Genomic DNA, 21,069 nt, shown 5'->3' with positions numbered 1-21,069 from the left:
ATCAATAAGATGAATCACCTGATGAATGAATAAAAGATGTAAATAGTTTTCAGAAAAAACAAATATTAAGATACTCAGTCTTACACATTAAAGAAATGCAAATCAAAACAACAATGAGATCTCGGTTCTTACCTTACAGACCAGCAAAACAAACTTTTTTTTTTTTTAACGTTTATTTTATTTTTGAGACAGAGAGAGACAGAGCATGAACGGAAGAGGGTCAGGGAGAGGGAGACACAGAATCTGAAACAGGCTCCAGGCTCTGAGCTGTCAGCACAGAGCCCGATGCAGGGCTCGAACTCACGGACCGCGAGATCATGACCTGAGCCGAAGCCGGCCGCTCAACCGACTGAGCCACCCAGGCGCCCCAAAACAAACTTTTTTTAAGATTTTATTTTTAAGTAATCTATACCCAACATGGGGCTCAAACCCACAACCCCAAGATTGAGAGTCTGAGAGTCTGTGATGTACTGAATGGGCCAGCCAGGTGCCCCACAGCAAAACAAATTTCAATGACTAGGTGTTGGCAAAAGTGAGGGAGAATAGGCAGTCTCCTGCATCATGGGGACGTACATTTTTATAACTTTTTTGGAGAGTAATTTGCTAATATAACAATTAAAAACATTCTCTTGGATCTGATGGCTCCACTTATAGGGGCTTATTTATTTTTTAATTTTTTTAATGTTTTGTTTTTTGAGAGAAAGAGACAGAGTGCAAGCGGGGGAGGGGCAGAGAGAGGGAGACACAGATTCTGAAATAGGCTCCGGGCTCTGAGCTGTCAGCCTGGAGCCTGATGCGGGGCTGGAACCCATGAACATGAGGTCATGACCTGAGCCAAAGTGGGAAGCTTAACTGACTGAGCCACCCAGGCACCCCTCCACTTACAGGAATTTAAAAAATTTTACATATATATAAGGATATGTATTGTGACATTATAATACAATAAAACTTGGAAGCTACCTAGTGTGCATCAGCAAGGAACTAGTTAAGTTACAATGCATTAATTCATTGAAATATTTATAGAGCCAGTAAAAAAAAAAAATGAGAATTATATGTGCCAAGAGGCGATATGGAAAGATCTCCAAGATATACTATTGAGTAGGAACAAAACCCCCAAGGTGCAGAACATTTGTGTGAAAGTGCAAAAGAGGATGTATTTATACATTATTTATTTTCTGGGAAAATATATAGCAAACTTAACCTCTGGGTTTTCTTCTGTACTTTCAGTTGTTTTTTTCTTTTTAACCCAGATACAAACAATACTTTTTTTCATTCCTTTTATGATCATAACAGTAAAAGATTGGGGGAATTCTAACATTTAAGGGATAGAGGAGGAAGACTCAGCACAAAAGAGAAAGAATGACTGAAGATACAAGACAGTGATGGTGGAAGGAGGGAGGAAAGCACTTTGCAGGAACAGTCAACAATGCCAAATGCTGCCTTAGGGAGTCAAGTTAAATAAGGACAGAAAAGGGTTCATTGGTTTTGTCAGTTAGTAGTTCACTGAAACTTTCAAGAGTAGTTTTGGTCAGATGGTGGGGAGTGGAGGCCACATTGGAGTGGGTTGAGTAAATGGAGGGTGAGGAAGTGGCTACAGCATTTCAGGCCAACATCTGAAGGGAATTTCTAGGATGGGCAGTTTTTGTATTTATATGCTTAAAAGAAGATTGTCAACAGGGAAAGTGAATACACTTTGTAACTACTGTTTAAATAAATCATTTGTGGGGTTCTGGGTGGCTCAGTGGGTTAAGTGTCTGACTTCAGCTCAGGTCATGATCTCATGGTCCCTGAGTTCCAGCCCCACGTCGGGCTCTGTGCTGACAACTAACTCAGCCTGGAGCCTGCTTCGGATTCTGCGTCTCCCTCTCTCTCTGCCTCTCCGCTGCTCACACTCTATCTCTCTCAAAAATAAATAAACATCAAAAAAGTTTTTAAGTAAATCATTTGTGAAGGAGGGACTACTCTGATTTGGTGTTCTAGTCTTTTTTCATTCAGTGCAATGTTTCCCAAACCTTAGACTTTCATGAATTTTTTCTCTATTTGTGTAATCTTGTAATGTTAAAAAACCCTCACTTTTTAAAGCTTAAATACATTTATTTTCTATATGTATTTTTAAAAAGTTTTCTTAAAAAATTTTTTTTATTTAATTTTTTAAAAAATTTACATCCAAGTTAGTTAGCATACAGTACAACAATGATTTCAGGAGTAGATTCCTTAGTGCCCCTTACCCATTTAGCCCATCCCCCCTCCCACAACCCCTCCAGCAACCCTTTGTTCTCTATATTTAAGAGTCTCTTATGTTTTGTCCCCCTCCCTGTTTTTATATTGTTTGCTTCCCTTCCCTTATGTTCATCTGTTTTGTATCTTAAAGTCCTCATATGAGGGAAGTCATATATTTGTCTTTATATGACTGAGTAATTTCACTTAGCATAATACTCTCTAGTTCCAACCATGTAGTTGCAAATGGCAAAAAAAAAAATTTTAATGTTTATTCTTGAGAGACAGCATGCGTGCGAGTGAGAGAGGGAGACAATCTGAAGCAGGCTCCAGGCTCTGAGCCATCAGCACAGAGCCCACTGCGGGGCTTAAACCCACGAACCATGACATCATGACCTGAGCCAAAGTCAGACGCTTAACCGACTGAGTCACCCTGGCCCCTAAACATTTTATTTATTTAAGTAATCTCTTCACCAAACGTGGGGCTTGAACTCATGACCCCAAGACCAAGAGTCGCATGTTCTTCTAACTGAGCTAGCCGGGCACCCCAATACACTGATTTTAAAAGGAAAACATTTTACCACTATCATACATGGAAAGCAAGGTATTTTCCTAATACATATAAGGATGTCCAAATAAATATCCAACTATTAAAAAATGTTTGGCTCCATACAAAATAATCCTTATCTGCCATTTAGCTTTCCATGGTTTTAGTTATCGCTGGTCTGGAAGCAAATGGTCTTCTTGATGTATAGTCAGAAGGTCAATAGTATCCTAATGCTGCATCACAATGCCCATGTCATTTACCTCACTTCATCTTATCATGGAGGCATTTTATCATCTCACATCATCACAAGAAGAAGGGTGGGTACAGTACAAGATATTGTGAAAGAGACCACATTCACATAACTTATATTGTTATAATTATTCTATTTTATTAATATTTATTGTTTATCTCTTATTGTGCCTAATTTATAAATTAAACTTTATCATAGGTGTGTATGTATAGGAAAAAACAGTATATATAATGTTCAAGACTATCTGGGAGGCATTTACTGGGGGTCTTGGAAGATATCCCCTGTGGATTAAGGGGGACGGACTATCATAACCACACTTTAGAAATACTTAGGCTGTCGGGGGCGCCTGGGTGGCTCAGTCTGTTAAGCATCCGACTTCGGCTCAGGTCATGATCCCGTGGTTTGTGGGTTTGAGCCCCACATCAGGCTCTGTGCTGACAGCTCAGAGCCTGGAGTCCGCTTCAGATTCCGTGTCTCCCTCTCTCTCTGCCCCTCTCCTGCTCACACTCTGTGTGTGTGTGTGTGTCTCTCTCTCCTTCTCTCACTCTCAAAAATAAACATTGTAAAAAGAGAAATACTTAAGCCGTCAATGAATAATCTCTGTAGGATGTTATGCTTGAAGATGAGTAAAAAATTGCTTTAGGCGTGGTCTAATGGCCCAAATATGTATAAAGACAGAGCAGGAAATAGTGAGTATCCTAAGAGAGGTATGCATGAGAGTTCACATCAGAGAGTTCTGGGAAATCTTCATGGAGGTTGAGGCTCATTGGGGCACAAAGGATAGGTAAAATATATAATTTCAGAAATCGTGGGGAGAGTGTTTCAGGAAGAGGGAAACTTGTGCACAAAGAGAAGAAACTGGGAAAGTTCATAATTCAGTTTGCCTACAGCCTAGGATTTTGCTTAGGGATAAAGTGGAAAAATAAGGCAGGAAAGATCGATTCCAGTCAGACTCTTGATGGCCATTCATTTCAGGGCTTGCAATTGAAGGACAAGAAGTGTGTGGATGCATGTTCTAACATGTGAAGGAAAGAGTGGTTCTGTGATTTGCTTCAATGAATTACACCTCAGTTACCCAGTCACACAGTTATACTCTAGATCTTGTCGGAATGTACACCTCTGAAATCACTAATTCAAACATCAGAAGTAACCCCACTATAATAATTCTTTGACCTCATGAATTCCTTAATTCATTCTCCTCTCCCACATACATTGTCTCTTTTTATCGGTTTCCTCCAGTCTTCACTTGCTCCCTTACCCACTTAAATTCCTGAATTTATTATCATTATGAGTCTTGCAAATATCTTCACCTCCTTAGGCGATACTCTGGCATACTTACACCCTGCTCCCCAGAGGAATCCAAATAACACACCTGTGCAGTCCAGGATTTTGGAGATAATCATATATTGGGCAGCTTAATGATCATCAACCTTCATTAGGTCCTCAAGACTACTGGGGAACCTTTTTTTTCTTACTGATTCCCCAGAACTCTGAAACAACTGTTTCTTACCTTATTCACATTCTTCAAATCTCTCCCTCCTACTCTCTGCTATTGACTTTGTTTCATATTTTATTGAGAAAACACATGCCCGTCAGATAAAAACTCCCTCATCTTCCTGTGGATTTTTTAAAATAAAAATAGCTTCTCCGGGCACCTTGCTGGCTCAATTGGTAGAACATGCGACTCTTGATTTCAGGGTCATGAGTTCGAGCCCCACTCGAACACTTGGGCATAGAGATTACTTAAAAACATTTTTAAAAATGACTCAAAAGATTATTTTTTAAAAAAGTTAAAATAGCTTCTCTTTTTTTCCCCAATGATAAAAATATATGTTCATTGTAGGAAATTGAAAACTATAAATATAAAGAAAGTAAAGATTCTCCCAGATTCCACCACTCAAAAGATAAATATTGTTAACCTTTTGGTAAATACTGTTCCAGATATTTTTGTTGAAATATTCATACAATTTTACATAAGTGTATACCTTCTCTGTAAACTTTTTCTTTCCCTTTCGTTTCTTTTTATGATTTATGCAGTTCATACCCAGGTGGAAAGCATCCCAAGAGTTTTTTAGTCACTCAAATCTATATAATTACATCTTTTTGAGCAGTTACTTACTTTTTTCTTTTTTAATCTCAATGGTAGCATATAGGCATCTCCCTAGTTTTATACCATTAGATTGTTTTCACAGAAGTGTTTTTAGAGGCTGTGTAAGTCTTCCACTGTATGGCACTAATTACCTTAAGTTGTATAACTAGTCCACATTTAACGAGATGAACATTTAAGTGGTTTACAATGCTTCAGTGAATGTTTCTGTTTATCTTTGCAAATTTTTCCAATTTCATCTTGGGGAAGATTTCTAGGAGAAGAATTGTTAGGTAATAGTACACACATGTAAGATTTTGATATATATTGTCAAACTGCCCTCCAGAAAAGTTGCAATAATTTGTACTCCTACCAACAGTGCACAAGAGTGCCTGCTTTGTTTATATTGTTAATTTGAGGTATTGTTAATCCTCCTTTCAACCTTTGCCAATCTGATAAATGGTAAAATCTTACCTGGTTTTAATTTTCACTTCTTTGATTACTGGTGAGGTTGAATATCTTTTCATATATTTATATGTTTCTACCTGTGTAAATTGTCTGATCATGTCCTTTCCTGATATATTTGCTAGAGTAATTTGTCTTTTTAATTTTAAGAGCTTTTTTTTTTTTTTTTTTTTTCCAACGTTTATTTATTTTTGGGACAGAGAGAGACAGAGCATGAACGGGGGAGGGGCAGAGAGAGAGGGAGACACAGAATCGGAAACAGGCTCCAGGCTCTGAGCCATCAGCCCAGAGCCCAACGCGGGGCTCGAACTCACGGACCGCGAGATCGTGACCTGGCTGAAGTCGGACGCTTAACCGACTGCGCCACCCAGGCGCCCCTTAAGAACTCTTTTTATGTTAGATATAGCAACTCTTTATCTGTTATATATGTTGAAAAAATCTTTCTCTGGTCTGTGGTTTGTCTTTCAAGCTTGCTTCTAATGCCATTCAGAAGATTTTATTTATTTATTTTTAAAGGTTTTACTTATTTATTTTTGAGAGTGAGAGAGTGGGGGAGGGGCAGAGAGAGAGGAAGAAGAGAATCCCAAACAGGCTCTGTACCATCAGCATGTAGCCCTATGTGGGGCTTGAACTCAAGAACCATGAGATAAAGACCTGAGCTGAAATCAAGAGTTGCATGCTTAACAGACTGAGCCACCCAGGTGCCTCAGAAAATTTTAATTTTTATGTTGTAAAAGTTACTAGTTTTCCTTTTTGATTCTGGTTTTTGGATGATGTTTACATCTTGCCATTGTGTTTATAAAATATTCACCCATATTTTTTCTGAGAAATTTTATGATTCAATTTAATCTTTGATTAATCCCATATTTATTTACTCATTTATTTTAATTAATTAATTAATTAATTATTTAAATATGAAATTTATTGTCAAATTAGTTTCCATACAACACCCAGTGCTCATCCCAACAGGTGCCCTCCTTATTTATTTTTAATGTTTATTTTGAGAGAGAGAGAGAGAGAGAGAGAACACGGGGGAGGGGCAGAGAAGGAGGGAGACACAGAATCTGAAGCAGGCTCCAGGCTCTGAGCTGTTAGCAGAGAGCCCGATGCAGGGCTTGAACCCCATGAATTGTGAGATTATGACCTGAACTGAAGTTGTATGTTTAACCGACTAAGCCACCCAGGCACCCTGCCCAGTATTTATTTGGGTATGTGAAGTGAGGCAGGGACCTAGTTTCCTAATATTTTATTTATTTTTGAGAGAGAGAGAAGCAGAGAGAGAGAAGCAGAGAGAGAGGGAGGCACAGCTTCTGAAGCAGGCTCCAGACTCTGAGCTGTCACCTGATGCGGGGCTTGAACTCATGAACTGTGAGATCATTACCTGAGCCGAAGTCCAACACTTAACCAACTGAGCCACCCAGGCACCCCTGTTTACAGTAGTTTTAATATTTGGTAGAGCCAGTTTCTCTCCCTTACTCCATTATCACTGTCGTTTTTAGAATTTTTCTGACTATAATTGCATGTTTTTTGGGAAAGTGTTTTTGTTTTTTTTTAACAAGGTGTAATGCTACCTTATTAACTAATTTGTATTCTTGGTTGCTTACTCTCTTTTAACCCACTCTATTAATGAGAGTCTTAATAAGCTCTCATTAGAGTCCGAGCTGTTCACCTGTCTTATGTGCTATTTATTTCACCACTTCTGCAATAATTTGTCAAAGAGCAGGAGAATGAAATTTATAGTTTATGCTAGGGTAAGGGAAGATAAGCTACAGCCTGTTGAGTGCCATTTAATGGCATTTCACTACTCATTCTTGCACATCCTTAATATGCACCTGCTTCCTTTATTATCCCCTTTCCTCTTATTTCTTTTACTTTTTTTTTCTGTCTCTTTTAATTCTTCTTCCTTACTTGTAACATCTATGGAGGCTATCTAGATCAAAAACAAAAACATTGGAGAAACCCATATGACGACATAAGGGGTTTCACCCTTTCTGCATATTTTTCTTTATTCACTGGCCCTTTCAATGGAGTGGTAACAGTTCAGTAAGTCCTGAATTTGGTGGCATATTTACAACCAGTATTAATCAATAGAGCCATTTGATTCTTGTATGCCTTATATAATCTTGGATAACACAATATCCATTCTACTACAGACATTATATTTTGTAAGTAATCTGTACACCTAACACGGGGCTTGAATTCATGTCCCCAAGATCAAGAGTTGCATGCTTGGGATGCCTGGGTGGCTCAGTCAGTTAAATGTCCAAATCTTGAGGGGCACCTGGGTGGCTCAGTTGGTTGAGTGTCCGACTTTGGCTCAGGTCATGATCTCATGGCTAGTGAGTTCGAGCCCTGTGTTGGGCTCTGTGCTGACATCTCGGAGCCTGGAGCCTGCTTCAGATTCTGTGTCTCCCTCTCTTTGCCCTTCCCCTGCTTGCACTCTGTATCTCTCTCTCTCAAAAATAATAAATAAACATCAAAAAACTTTTGAAGAAAAAAAGTGTCCAACTCTTGATTTCAGCTCAGGTCATGATCTCAGGGTCGTGAGATGGAGCCCTGTGTCTGGCTCTGTGCTGACAGCAAGGAGGCTTCTTGGGATTCTCTCTCTCTCTCTCTCTCTCTCTCTCTCTTTCTGTGCCCCTCCCCTGCTCGTGCTTTCTCTCAAAATAAATAAATAAACATTAAAAAAATTAGAAAAAAAGAGCCGCATGCTCTTCTGACTGAGCTAGCCAGGCACCCCTACTACAGACATTATTAATCACTAAGAGCTCTAAGATGTATGTGAAAGGACTACCCTGGGCTTGACAGACAAGGTCTAATTTTCTCCCTGTTCCCTGTTCATTTATGAACAAAGAAGTTATGGTAGAGCCAGGGTCCTTGGTGGGATGATGGAAGTTGGGAGCCCTTAGTTTGTCAACAGGGAAATGGGGAACAATAATGGGAACTAACATTTGCTATCATATGTTAGCCACTGTTCTAGATGCCTTGTGTATACTATTCTATTGAACGAGAATCCTAGAACTACTTTTATTTCCATTTTACAGAGGCAAAAATTGAGGCAGTGAGACTGTAAGCAGCTAGCACAGAGTATGTGGTGCATGAGGATTCAGTCAACTATGCGATACTCTACTGCCCTTTTCCACCAGACTTCTTCCCCTAATTTAGCAATCTAGGATTGTAAAATGAATACCAAATTGCAGGATGCAAAAGAAGAGGAGTAATAGCTGTACTTTCCCTGTTTTCCCTTTTTTGTTCACTGTACTATGTGATCTAGCAGAGAATTTTGAAGAGGGAAAAGAAATTATTTTTAGAAACTCCATCTTTTCCATGATAAGTAATGCCTGACTCTGAGACTGTCAGGGTCAGGAGGAAACTCTCAATGTTCCCAGAATTGAGGCCACAGCCTCTTTTTTTTAATCCTGCTAGCCAGCTTCACATCTGGCTTGACTGAGGTGCACAAGACTTAAAAGAGGGGTATGTGAGGGAACAGACGGAAAGCGTGTTAATGTTTTGATTTTGGATTTTCCCCCCAAATTTGGAGACTTCATGCCTTAACCCTGTTGTCTCTGAATAGAGATTTCAGTAAAAGGCCACTCCTTGGTTGCAAGCATCACTCCATAGATTTAGCTGGAACCAAACATGTTTCTTTATATATTCCACTCCCATCCCTAAAACCATTTGTTTGGAAATGGATGGGACCCCTGCCCTTACTGCGAGCCTTGCAGGGGAATCATTAATTTCCCTCCGATTTGACAAAGGCATGGCAGCAGAAACATGTTTTGGAACTACAGGGTTTTTCATTCCTCTCAACTTTTGATATTTCTTCTTAATTTTTTTAAAGTTTATTATGAGAGAGAGAAAGATGCAGAGAGAGAGAAAGAAGCAGAGAGAGAGGGTCTGATATTTCTTCTTAATTTTTTTTTCAACGTTTATTTATTTTTGGGACAGAGAGAGACAGAGCATGAATGGGGGAGGCGCAGAGAGAGAGGGAGACACAGAATCGGAAACAGGCTCCAGGCTCTGAGCCATCAGCCCAGAGCCTGAGGCGGGACTCGAACTCACGGACCGCGAGATCGTGACCTGGCTGAAGTCGGACGCTTAACCGCTTAACCGACTGCGCCACCCAGGCGCCCCATCTTCTTAATTTTTTTAAAGTTTATTATGAGAGAGAGAAAGATGCAGAGAGAGAGAAAGAGGCAGAGAGAGAGGGAGAGAGAATCCCAAGCAGGCTCTGCATTATCAGGGCAGAACGTGATGGGGCGGGGCGGGGCTCAAACTCACCAACCATGAGATCATTAACCTGAGCTGAAACCAAGAGTCAGACACCGACCCAACTGAGCCACCCAGGCACCCATCTACTTTTTGATATTTCTGACCTTTAACAATCTAAAACTAGTGGGCAACACTGTTTATCTTTCTTCCTCCCTCTCTCTTTCCCCTCCCTCCATCCCTGTCTCCTTTTTCTTTGGAAGTCTTGCTCTGCTTGCCTGCACCCCTCTCGCAATAACTGTAGTATACTTCCGGTATTGCACGACATTCCCTTACTCTCAGTGATTCTCTCCCTGGCTCTCTAAACTGCAACCCCTGGACTTAAGGGCCTAGACGCTTATGACGCTTACGTTCCCCATCTTAGGTGAAGGCCAATTGGGCGTGGCATTGGTGACGTCGCAATCGGGGGAGGTGCCTTCTGAGCGTCGACTGGCACTGTGCGCAGTTTGTGGAGAAGAGGCTTGGGCCGTGGCGTTCTCCGCTGAGGTGCGTGATTTAGTAGGTAGAAGGGCTAAAGGTGGGTCAGCCATGGGCTAGTTGAGTAGTTTATAACTAGAAGGAAGATGTGGCCCTCATTTAAACACTTTTTAGAGTGGCCCTGAGGCAGTGGTTTTGAACTACAGAGTTGCTGTAGCTGACTCTCAGGTGAAGGAAAATGGGCAAAGGCAGTTTTTTTTTGTTTTTTGTTTTTGTATTTTTTGTTTTTTTTTTTTACTTGGATGAAGTATGGGATTGGTTCGCGGCCACTGGAAGCAGTAGATAAAAGTTTGGATGTGAATGACCAAAATTCTGTTAAAGCCGGAGGGCCGGAGATTTTTGGGGGCGGGGAGCTGAATGCGCTAGCTGGCTCTGCGAGAGCGGGAAAAAAGACAGTGAGTGATTGGATACTTTGAACGTGTGGGCAGTGGAGGGGGGGGGATATTGAACCAATTAGGAGACAATGTGTATCAGCCGGACCAATCACAGGATACCCCGGGCCCTGGTTTCCTTGTCGTGGGGCGGATTATGAAAATTTACCCCAGGTCGGGTTCCGAGCCGCGGCCCCCACTGGACCGCCGCAATCCTGGTGCCGCGCCTGTTGGGCGTCGCGCATGTTTGGCGCTGCGGCAGCCTGGGTCTGGCCCCCGCATTAACTGGTTTTTCAGGGTTTTAAAATTTCTTCAGCATTTTGCCCCTTAGGATAACAAGTAACTGGAAAATTTGAAAAGAAATTTATTGAGGATAAAGGACAGAATATTGAAAATATTTTCTTATTTCATAGGTCTGAGCCAGAGATTTAATAATGGCCGAAACAGATTTTCGTTTCATGGACTTTAAAGGTATATAGCTTTAGATGGTAATGAAGAAAAATGTCACACTGTTTGTTGCCTTATCTAAGATCCTCTAAATGGATTTTGTTTCTGAATTTTATCACTTTGGTCCAAATTTTCCAAATTTAGGTCCAAAGTTTCTCATTTATGTACAGGAAAAACAACATAGATGTTTAAGACACTGGAACCCTTTTATAAGCTGGTACAGGGAAACAATTCACAACTCATCGATTATTTTCTGACAATTTTTATGGCATGCAAAATAACAATGGTTTACTCTGAATTAGATATCAATTGTGTTGAAAGTGCATTAAAAATATTACTGCAAGATCCTGAAGTGACTTGCCATAATTAACAGTTAAAAATAAATTCTATCCTGCGTAGTTTTATTTATTTATTTTTTCTGTGTAGTTTTAAGTTTAAGTGCATTTTATTGTATCTTAATTATTTTGAAAACTGGTAATCCATGTATGGTATTTATGGGAAATCATAATAAACAAAAGCGATTTGATTTGACCAGAACACCAGATTCCTCAATCATACCAGACATGAGAGAGTTTATGGTATTTCCTTTTTTCTGGGAACATGATTAGACCTGTGGTGCATTCATATTCATATTCATAGTATAGTGAAGTATGTTTTAACCAGCATGGCTATAAATCTATTAGGTTGATGTTTCATTAATGCTTGTCGTTTATTATTATTTTTTATTTATTTATTTTTAATATGAAATTTATTGTCCAGTTGGTTTCCATACAACACCCAGTGCTCATCCCAAAAGGTGCCCTCCTCAATAACCATTCCCCACCCCCCCCATCAACCCTCAGTTTGTTCTCAGTTTTTAAGAGTCTCTCATGCTTTGGCTCTCTCCCACTCTAACCTCTTTTTTTTTTTTTTCCTTCTCCTCCCCCATGGTCTTCTGTTAAGTTTCTCAAGATCCACATAAGAGTGAAAACATATGGTATCTGTCTTTCTCTGTATGACTTACTTCACTTAGCATAACACTCTCCAGTTCCATCCACGTTGCTACAAAGGGCCATATTTCATTCTTTCTCATTGCCACGTAGTATTCCATTGTGTATATAAACCACAATTTCTTTATCCATTCGTCAGTTGACGGACATTTAGGCTCTTTCCATAATTTGCTATTGTTGAAAGTGCTGCTATAAACATTGGGGTACAAGTGCCCCTATGCATCAGTACTCCTGTATCCCTTGGGTCAATTCCTAGCAGTGCTATTGCTAGGTCATAGGGTAGATCTATTTTTAATTTTTTGAGGAACCTCCACACTGTTTTCCAGAGCAGCTGCACCAGTTTGCATTCCCACCAACAGTGCAAGAGGGTTTCCGTTTCTCCACATCCTCTCCAGCATCTATAGTCTCCTGATTTGTTCATTTTAGCCACTCTGACTGGTGTGAAGTGGTATCTCAGTGTGGTTTTGATTTGTATTTCCCTGATAAGGAGCGACGTTGAGCATCTTTTCATGTGCCTGTTGGCCATCCGGATGTCTTCTTTAGAGAAGTGTCTATTCATGTCTTCTGCCCATTTCTTCACTGGATTATTTGCTTTTCGGGTGTGGAGTTTGGTGAGCTCTTTATAGATTTTGGATACTAACTCTTTGTCTGATATGTCATTTGGAAATATCTTTTCCCATTCTGTTGGTTGCCTTTTGGTTTTGTTGATTGTTTCCTTTGCTGTGCAGAAGCTTTTATCTTCATGAGGTCCCAATAGTTCATTTTTGCTTTAATTCCCTTGCCTTTGGGGATTTGTCAAGTAAGAAATTGCTGCTGAGGTCAGAGAGGTCTTTTCCTGCTTTCTCCTCTAGGGTTTTGATGGTTTCCTGTGTCACATTCAGGTCCTTTATCCATTTTGAGTTTGTTTTTGTGAATGGTGTGAGAAAGTGGTCTAGTTTCAACCTTCTGCATGTTGCTGTCCAGTTCTGCCAGCACCATTTGTTAACGAGACTGTCTTTTTTCCATTGGATGTCCTTTCCTGCTTTGTCAAAGATTAGTTGGCCATACTTTTGTGGGTCTAGTTCTGGGGTTTCTATTCTATTCCATTGGTGTATGTGTCTGTTTTTGTGCCAATACCATGCTGTCTTGATGATTACAGCTTTGTAGTAGAGGCTAAAGTCTGGGATTGTGATGCCTCCTGCTTTGGTCTTCTTCTTCGAAATTACTTTGGCTATTCGGGGCCTTTTGTGGTTCCATACGAATTTTAGGATTGCTTGTTTTAGCTTTGAGAAGAATGCTGGTGCAATTTTGATTGGGATTGCATTCAATGTGCACATAGCTTTGGGTAGTATTGACATTTTAACAATATTTATTCTTCCAATCCATGAGCACGGAATGTTTTTCCACTTCTTTATATCTTCTTCAATTTCCTTCATAAACTTTCTATACTTTTCGGCATACAGATCTTTTACATCTTCAGTTAGGTTTATCCCTAGGTATTTTATGCTTCTTGGTGCAATTGTGAATGGGATCAGTTTCTTTATTTGTCTTTCTGTTGCTTTATTATTAGTGTATAAGAATGCAACTGATTTCTGTACATTGATTTTGTATCCTGCAACTTTGCTAAATTCATGTATCAGTTCTAGCAGACTTTTGGTGGAGTCTATCTGATTTTCCATGTATAATATCATGTCATCTGCAAAAAGTGAAAGCTTAACTTCCTCTTTGCCAATTTTGATGCCTTTGATTTCCTTTTGTTGTCTGATTGCTGATGCTAGGACTTCCAACGCTATGTTAAACAACAGCGGTGAGAGTGGACATCCCTGTCATGTTCGTGATCTCAGGGAGAAAGCTCTCAGTTTTTCCCCATTGAGGATGATATTAGCTGTGGGCTTTTCATAAATGGCTTTTATGATGTTTAAGTATGTTCCTTCTTTCCCAACGTTCTCGAGGGTTTTTATTAAAAAAGGATGCTGAATTTTGTCAAATGCTTGTTCTGCATTGATTGACAGGATCATATGGTTCTTATCTTTTCTTTTATTAATGTGATGTATCACATTGATTGATTTGTGAATCTTGAACCAGCCCCGCAGCCCAGGAATGAATCCCACTTGATCATGGTGAATCATTCTTTTTATATGCTGTTGAATTCGATTTGCTAGTATCTTATTGAGAATTTTCGCATCCATATTCATCAGGGATATTGGCCTGTAGTTCTCTTTTTTTACTGGGTCTCTGTCTGCTTTAGGAATCAAAGTAATGCTGGCTTCATAGAATGAGTCTGGAAGTTTTCCTTACCTTTCTGTTTTTTGGAATAGCTTGAGAAGTATAGGTATTATCTCTGCTTTAAATGTCTGGTACAATTCCCCTGGGAAGCCATCTGGTCCTGGACTCTTATTTGTTGGGAGATTTTTAATAACTGATTCAATTTCTTCGCTGGTTATGGGTCTGTTCAAGCTTTCTATTTCTTCTTGTTTGAGTTTTGGAAGTGTGTGGGTGTTTAGGAATTTGTCCATTTCTTCCAGGTTGTCCAGTTTGTTGGCATATAATTTCTCATAGTATTCCCTGATAATTGTTTGTATTTCTGAGAGGTTGGTTGTAATAATTCCATTTTCATTCATGATTTTGTCTATTTGGGTCATGTCCCTTTTCTTCTTGAGAAGCCTGGCTAGAGGTTTATCAATTTTGTTTATTTTTTCAAAAAACCAACTCTTGGTTTCATTAATCTGCTCTACAGTTTTTTTAGATTCTATATTGTTTATTTCTGCTCTGATCTTTATTATTTCTCTTCTTCTTCTGGGTTTGGGCTGTCCTTGCTGTTCTGCTTCTGTTTCCTTTAGGTGTGCTGTTAGATTTTGTATTTGGGATTTTTCTTGTTTCTTGAGATAGGCCTGGATTGCAATGTGTTTTCCTCTCAGGACTGCCTTCGCTGCATCCCAAAGCGTTTGGATTGTTGTCTTTTCATCTTCATTTGTTTCCATATATTTTTAAATTTCTTCTCTAATTGTCTGGTTGACCCATTCATTCTTTAGTAGGGTGTTCTTTAACCTCCATGCTTTTGGAGGTTTTCCAGACTTTTTCCTGTGGTTGATTTCAAGCTTCAGAGCATTGAGGTCTGAAAGTATGCATGGTATGATCTCAATTCCTGTATACTTATGAAGGGCTGTTTGGTGACCCAGTATGTGATCTATCTTGGAGGATGTTCCATGTGCACTCGAGAAGAAAAGTATATTCTGTTGCTTTGGGATGCAGACTTCTAAATATATCTGTCAAGTCCATCTGATCCAATGTCTCATTCAGGGCCCTTGTTTCTTTATTGACCGTGTGTCTAGATGATCTATCCATTGTTGTAAGTGGAATATTAAAGTCCCCTGCAGTTACCACATTCTTATCAATAAGGTTGCTTATGTTCGTGAGTAGTTGTTTTATATATTTGGGGGCTCCCGTATTCGGCGCATAGACATTATTAATTGTTAGCTCTTCCTGATGGATAGACCCTGTAATTATTATATAATGCCCTTCTTCATCTCTTGTTACAGCCTTTAATTTAAAGTCCAGTTTGTCTGATATAAGTATGTCTCCTCCAGCTTTCTTTTGACTTCCAGTGCCATGATAAATAGTTCTCCATCCTCTCACTTTCAATCTGAAGGTGTCCTCAGGTCTAAAATGAGTCTCTTGTAGACAGCAAATAGATGGGTCTTGTTTTTTTATCCATTCTGAAACCGAATGTCTTTGGCTGGAGCATTTAGTCCATTTACATTCAGTGTTATTATAGAAAGATATGGGTTTAGAGTCATTGTGATGTCTGTAGGTTTCATGGTTGTAGTGATGTCTCTCGTACTTTGTCTCACAGGATCCCCCTTAGGATCTCTTGTAGGTCTGGTTTAGTGGTGATGAATTCCTTCAGTTTGTGTTTGCTTGGGAAGACCTTTATCTCTCCTTCTATTCTAAATGACAGACTTGCTGGATAAAGGATTCTCGGCTGCATAGTTTTTCTGTTCATCACATTGAAGATTTCCTGCCATTCCTTTCTGGCCTGCCAAGTTTCAGTAGAGAGATCCGTCACGAGTCTTATCGGTCTCCCTTTATATGTTACAGCACGTTTATCTCTAGCTGCTTTCAGAATTTTCTCTTTATCCTTGTATTTTGCCAGTTTCACTATGCTATGTTGTGCAGAGGATCGATTCAAGTTACGTCTGAAGGGAGTTCTCTGTGCCTCTTGGATTTCAGTGCCTTTTTCCTTCCCCAGATCAGGGAAGCTCTCAGCTATGATTTCTTCAAGTACACCTTCAGCACCTTTCTCTCTCTCTTCCTCCTCTGGAATACCAATTATGTGTAGATTATTTCTCTTTACTGCATCACTTAGTTCTCTAATTCTCCCCTCATACTCCTGGATTTTTTTATCTCTCTTTTTCTCAGCTTCCTCTTTTTCCATAATTTTATCTTCTAGTTCACCTATTGTCTCCTCTGCCTCTTCAATCCGAGCCGTGGTTGTCTCCAATTTATTTTGCAGTTCATTTATAGCATTTTTTAGCTACTCCTGAGTGTTCCTTAGTTCCTTGATCTCTGTAGCAATAGATTCTCTGCTGTCCTTTATACTGTTTTCAAGCCCACCGATTAATTTTATGACTATTATTCTAAATTCATTTTCTGCTATATTGCTTAAATCGTTTTTGATCAGTTCGTTAGCTGTCACTACTTCCTGGAGTTTCTTTTGAGGAGAATTCTTCCGTTTCGTCATTTTGGATAGTCCCTGGACTGGTGTGGAACTGGAGGGCTCTTCTGCTGTGCTGTCTGGAGTAACTTGCATTGGGGGGTGGGGCTGCAGTCAGACCTGATGTCTGCCCCAAGCCCACCACTGGGGCCACAGTCAGACTTGTGTGTACCTTATCTTCCCCTCTCCCAGGGGCAGGACTCCCTGTGGAGTGGTGTGGCCCATGTCTGGGCTACTTGCACACTGCCAGGCTTGCGGTGCTGCTTTGATGGGATCTGGAGTGTTAGCCGGGGTGGATCTGCAAGGTGCACAGGGGTGGGAGGGGCAGACTCAGCTCGCTTTGCCTTAAGAGGTCTGCTTTGGGACGGGCCCTACGACACTGGGAGGGAGGCAGACCTGTTGGAGGGATGGATCCACAGAAGCACAGTGTTGGGTGTTTGTGTGGTGCAATCAAGTTCCGTGATGGGAACTGGTTCCCTTTGGGATTTTGGCTGGGGGATGGGCCAGGGAGATGGTGTTTCCCAGTGCCTTTGTTACCTGCTGAACTGAGCTCTGTCCTCCGGGACTCAACAACTCTCCCTCCCGTTGTCCTCTAGCCCTCCCACTCTCCGAGCAGAGCTGTTGACTTGTAACATTCCAGATGTTAAGTCCCACTGGCTGTCAGAACACACTCCGTCCGGCCCCTCTGCTTTTGTAAGGCTCTGCCTTGCCGGGCGGGCTGCTCCTCCACCGCCCCAGCTCCCTCCTGCCAGTCTATGGAGTGTGTACCGCCTCTCCGCCCTTCCTACCCTGTTCCGTGGGCCTCTGTCTAAGCTTGGCTCCGGAGAGTCTATTCTGCTAGTCTTCTGGTGGTTTTCTGGGTTATTTAGGCAGATGTGGGTGGAATCTAAGTGATCAGCAGGACTTGGTGAGCCCAGCATCCTCCTACGTCGCCATCTTCCTCCTTATTCCCTTTCTGTAGTTTTGTATTGAAGTGGTACAGGCCATATTTGAAGAATCTGGCTCTTCCTCTTTCCTGGACAGCCCTTCAGGCGGCTCCAATGCTTGTCGTTTAAAAACAACAATAAAGCCTTAAGTATTTAAAAAAAACTTTTTATTTATTTTTAATGAGGGTAATTTAATTTAATTTGTTTTTTAATTTCAATTTTTTAATTTTTAAATTATTTTTATTTATTGATGCAAAAAGGTGGTTTTATTCATGGGGACAGGACCTGTGGGCAGAAAGAGCTGCCTTTTTTTTTTAACTAAAAATATTTTTAAGCTTATTTACTTATTTTGAGAGAGAGAGAGTGTGCAAGCAGGGGAGGGGCAGAGAGAAAGGGAGAGAGAGGATTCCAAGAAGGCTCCGCACTGTCAGCACAGAGCTGTATGCAGGGCTCAAACTCACAAACTGCGAGTTCATGACCTGAGCCCAAACCAGAAGTTGAACACCTAACCGACTGAGCCACTCAGGGACCCAAGAGCTGCCTATTTTTATTTTTTAAGTAAACTCTACACCAAATGTGGATTTCAAATCAGGACCCTGAGATCAAGAGTTGCATGTTCTACTGAGTGAGCCGGTGAGGTGCCTCCAAAGCCTTAAGTTTTAAGTTAGGATATAGTATCTTATTTATTTATATTATTATTTTATTTATTTTAAAGTAATCTCTCCAGTTATAGTGGGGCTTGAACCCACAACTCCAATATTGAGAATTGCACACTCCACTGACCGAGCCAGCTAGGCACACCAAGAATAAAGTATCTTAAAGATACAGACATGGAATAAAGATTATGACTTTTAAGTACAATGCAGGTTTGAACTGTGGAGGTGCACTTACGTGCAGATTTTTTACAGTATGATATTATAAATATTTCTCTTCTTTATGATTTTCTTAACATTTTCTTTTCACTAGCTCACTTTATTGTAAGAATACAGTACATAATATACATAACATAACAAAATATGTTAATTGACTATGTTATTGGTAAGTCTTCCAACCAACAGTAGTCTATTATAGTTAAGTTTTTTGAGAGTCAATTCATAGGTGGATTTTTGACTGTGTAGGGGTCAGTGACCCTAACCCCTGTGTTGTTCAGGGGTCAATTGTATATGGTATTTGAAATCTTATATTTACATAAATATTTTAAGCACACAGAGAAGTATAGAGAATATCAGAACTAACATCTGTATACCTACCACTAAGTTTTGTTGAACTTTTTTTTTAATGTTTATTTATTTTTGGGAGAGAGACTGAGCATGAGTGGGGGAGGGGCAGAGAGAGAGGGAGACAAAGAATCTGAAGCAGGCTCCAGGCTCTGAGCTGTCAGCACAGAGCCCAATGCGGGCCTCGAACCCACAAACCATGAGATCATGACCTGAGCCAAAGTCACACAGTTAACTGACTGAGCCAGCCAGGTACCCCAAATTTTGTGGAATCTTAACAATTTGCTATATGCTGTAGATAGTTCATTGTTTCAGAGAACCAAAAGATTACATGTACCACTTTTTCATCTTTTATAATTTTACATAAATTATATCAGTTTGTGTAATGTTTTTTTCTGCAGCTTGTCTTTTTTTGCTCAGTGTGTGTTTTTAATATTTACCCATATGGATAGTTTAGTTCTAGTTGATTTGTTTCCACTGCTGATGATTACTATTACTTTGAATACAGGTGTTTCACAATTTATTGATCCAATCTCATTTGTTGGCTGTGAGTTGTTTTTTGTAATATTTGCTATTACAAACAACAATACTACAATGAACATTGTGTTTCAGAGAGTTCAACAGGAGTTTTTCTTTTTTTCTTTTATTTTTTTTAAGTAATCTCTACACCCAAAATGGGGTTTAAACTCCTGACAGGGAGCCAGCCAGGCACCCCTATAATTTGGATTGTCAGAATTTAACCTAATTAGCCTTTTTTCGTGTGGCTACTAAAAGCTAGAAAATTATTTGTGTCTACACTGTTTCAGTCGGACAGTACTGCACTACAGCCTCACCCACCAGTGCTCGAGAAATAAATTTAGTGGGTAATAACCAACATTTTTAAATGGAAAACCACAGAGCAGAAAATTCATCGTGTACTGCATGTAATAAGGGTAAAATCATTTCATTAAACTTTTGGTCCAGAGTGTAGATGTGATGTAAAATATATTTCTTTGCCATAGGTGGTGGTCAAAAAATGTCTGAAAACCCCTGCCAGGGGTGCCTGGCTGGCTCAGTCAGTAGAGCATGCAACTCTTGACCTCGGGGTTGTGAGTTCAAGCCCCATGTTGGGTGTAGACATTATTTAAAAAAATAAATAAGCTTAAAAACAATACAAATTATATAGCTCAATATATCTAAAATATATTTATATAATCAATATAAAAATCATTAATGAGATATTTTACATCCTTTTTTTGGTCCAAAGTCTTTGAAAAAGTCAGATATGTATTTTATACTTAAAGCACATCTCATTTTGGATTTGCCTCATTCTGAGTTCTCAATAGTTACATGTGGCTAGTAGCTACCCTATAGTGGCAGTGCTGTTCTAGGGTATACATTTAGGAGTGGAACTGCTGGGTCAAAAGCTATGAGCATCTTTAACTTTATAAATATTGCCAAATTTCTGTTCAATGTAGTTTTAGCAGTTTATACTCTCTCTTCCTTTCTCTTTGCCCTGTATCCTTGCTAAGAATTGGTATTGTCAAGCTTAAAAAAATTTGCAAGTGTGAAGAGTATTGTTGTTTTTATTTTGTATTTTATTTTTTTTAATTTTTTAAAAAAAATTAAAGTTTATTTTTGTTCATTTTTTTTTTAAATTTTTTTTTTCAACGTTTATTTATTTTTGGGACAGAGAGAGACAAAGCATGAACGGGGGAGGGGCAGAGAGAGAGGGAGACACAGAATCGGAAACAGGCTCCAGGCTCTGAGCCATCAGCCCAGAGCCTGACGCGGGGCTTGAACTCACGGACCGCGAGATCGTGACCTGGCTGAAGTCGGACGCTTAACCGACTGCGCCACCCAGGCGCCCCTATTTTTGTTCATTTTGAGAGTGAGAGAGTGAGCTAGCAGAGGAGGGGCAGAGAGAGAGGGAGAGAGAATCGCAGGCAGGTTCAGTGCTGTCAGCACTGAGCCCGATGTGGGGCTTGAACTCACTAACTGTGAGATCATGACCTGAGCTGAAACCAAGAGTCAGACACTTAACTGAGCCACCCAGGTGCCCCTAGTTTTTTAATTTTTTTAATGTTTATTTATTTTTGAGAGAAACAGAGTGTGAGCCGGGGAGGGGCAGAGAGA

At 40.0% G+C, this 21,069-nt stretch overlaps 1 protein-coding gene across 1 annotated transcript in view; it reads left to right on the top strand.

The window, feature by feature from the left end:
• Window positions 1-10,217: 10,217 nt before the first annotated feature.
• Window positions 10,218-21,069, top strand: part of TEX11 (testis expressed 11) — a 241,843-nt gene continuing 230,991 nt past the window's right edge. The window contains exons 1-2 of the mRNA XM_045471521.1: window positions 10,218-10,320; window positions 11,096-11,153. Of these exons, the coding sequence (XP_045327477.1) occupies window positions 11,117-11,153 (37 nt within the window). The 5' untranslated portion in view covers window positions 10,218-10,320; window positions 11,096-11,116. The remainder of the gene's footprint in view (window positions 10,321-11,095; window positions 11,154-21,069) is intronic.

Source organism: Leopardus geoffroyi, chromosome X, assembly GCF_018350155.1.
Source record: "Leopardus geoffroyi isolate Oge1 chromosome X, O.geoffroyi_Oge1_pat1.0, whole genome shotgun sequence".
Taxonomy (NCBI): domain Eukaryota; kingdom Metazoa; phylum Chordata; class Mammalia; order Carnivora; family Felidae; genus Leopardus; species Leopardus geoffroyi.
This window is presented reverse-complemented; position numbering and strand designations above follow the sequence as displayed.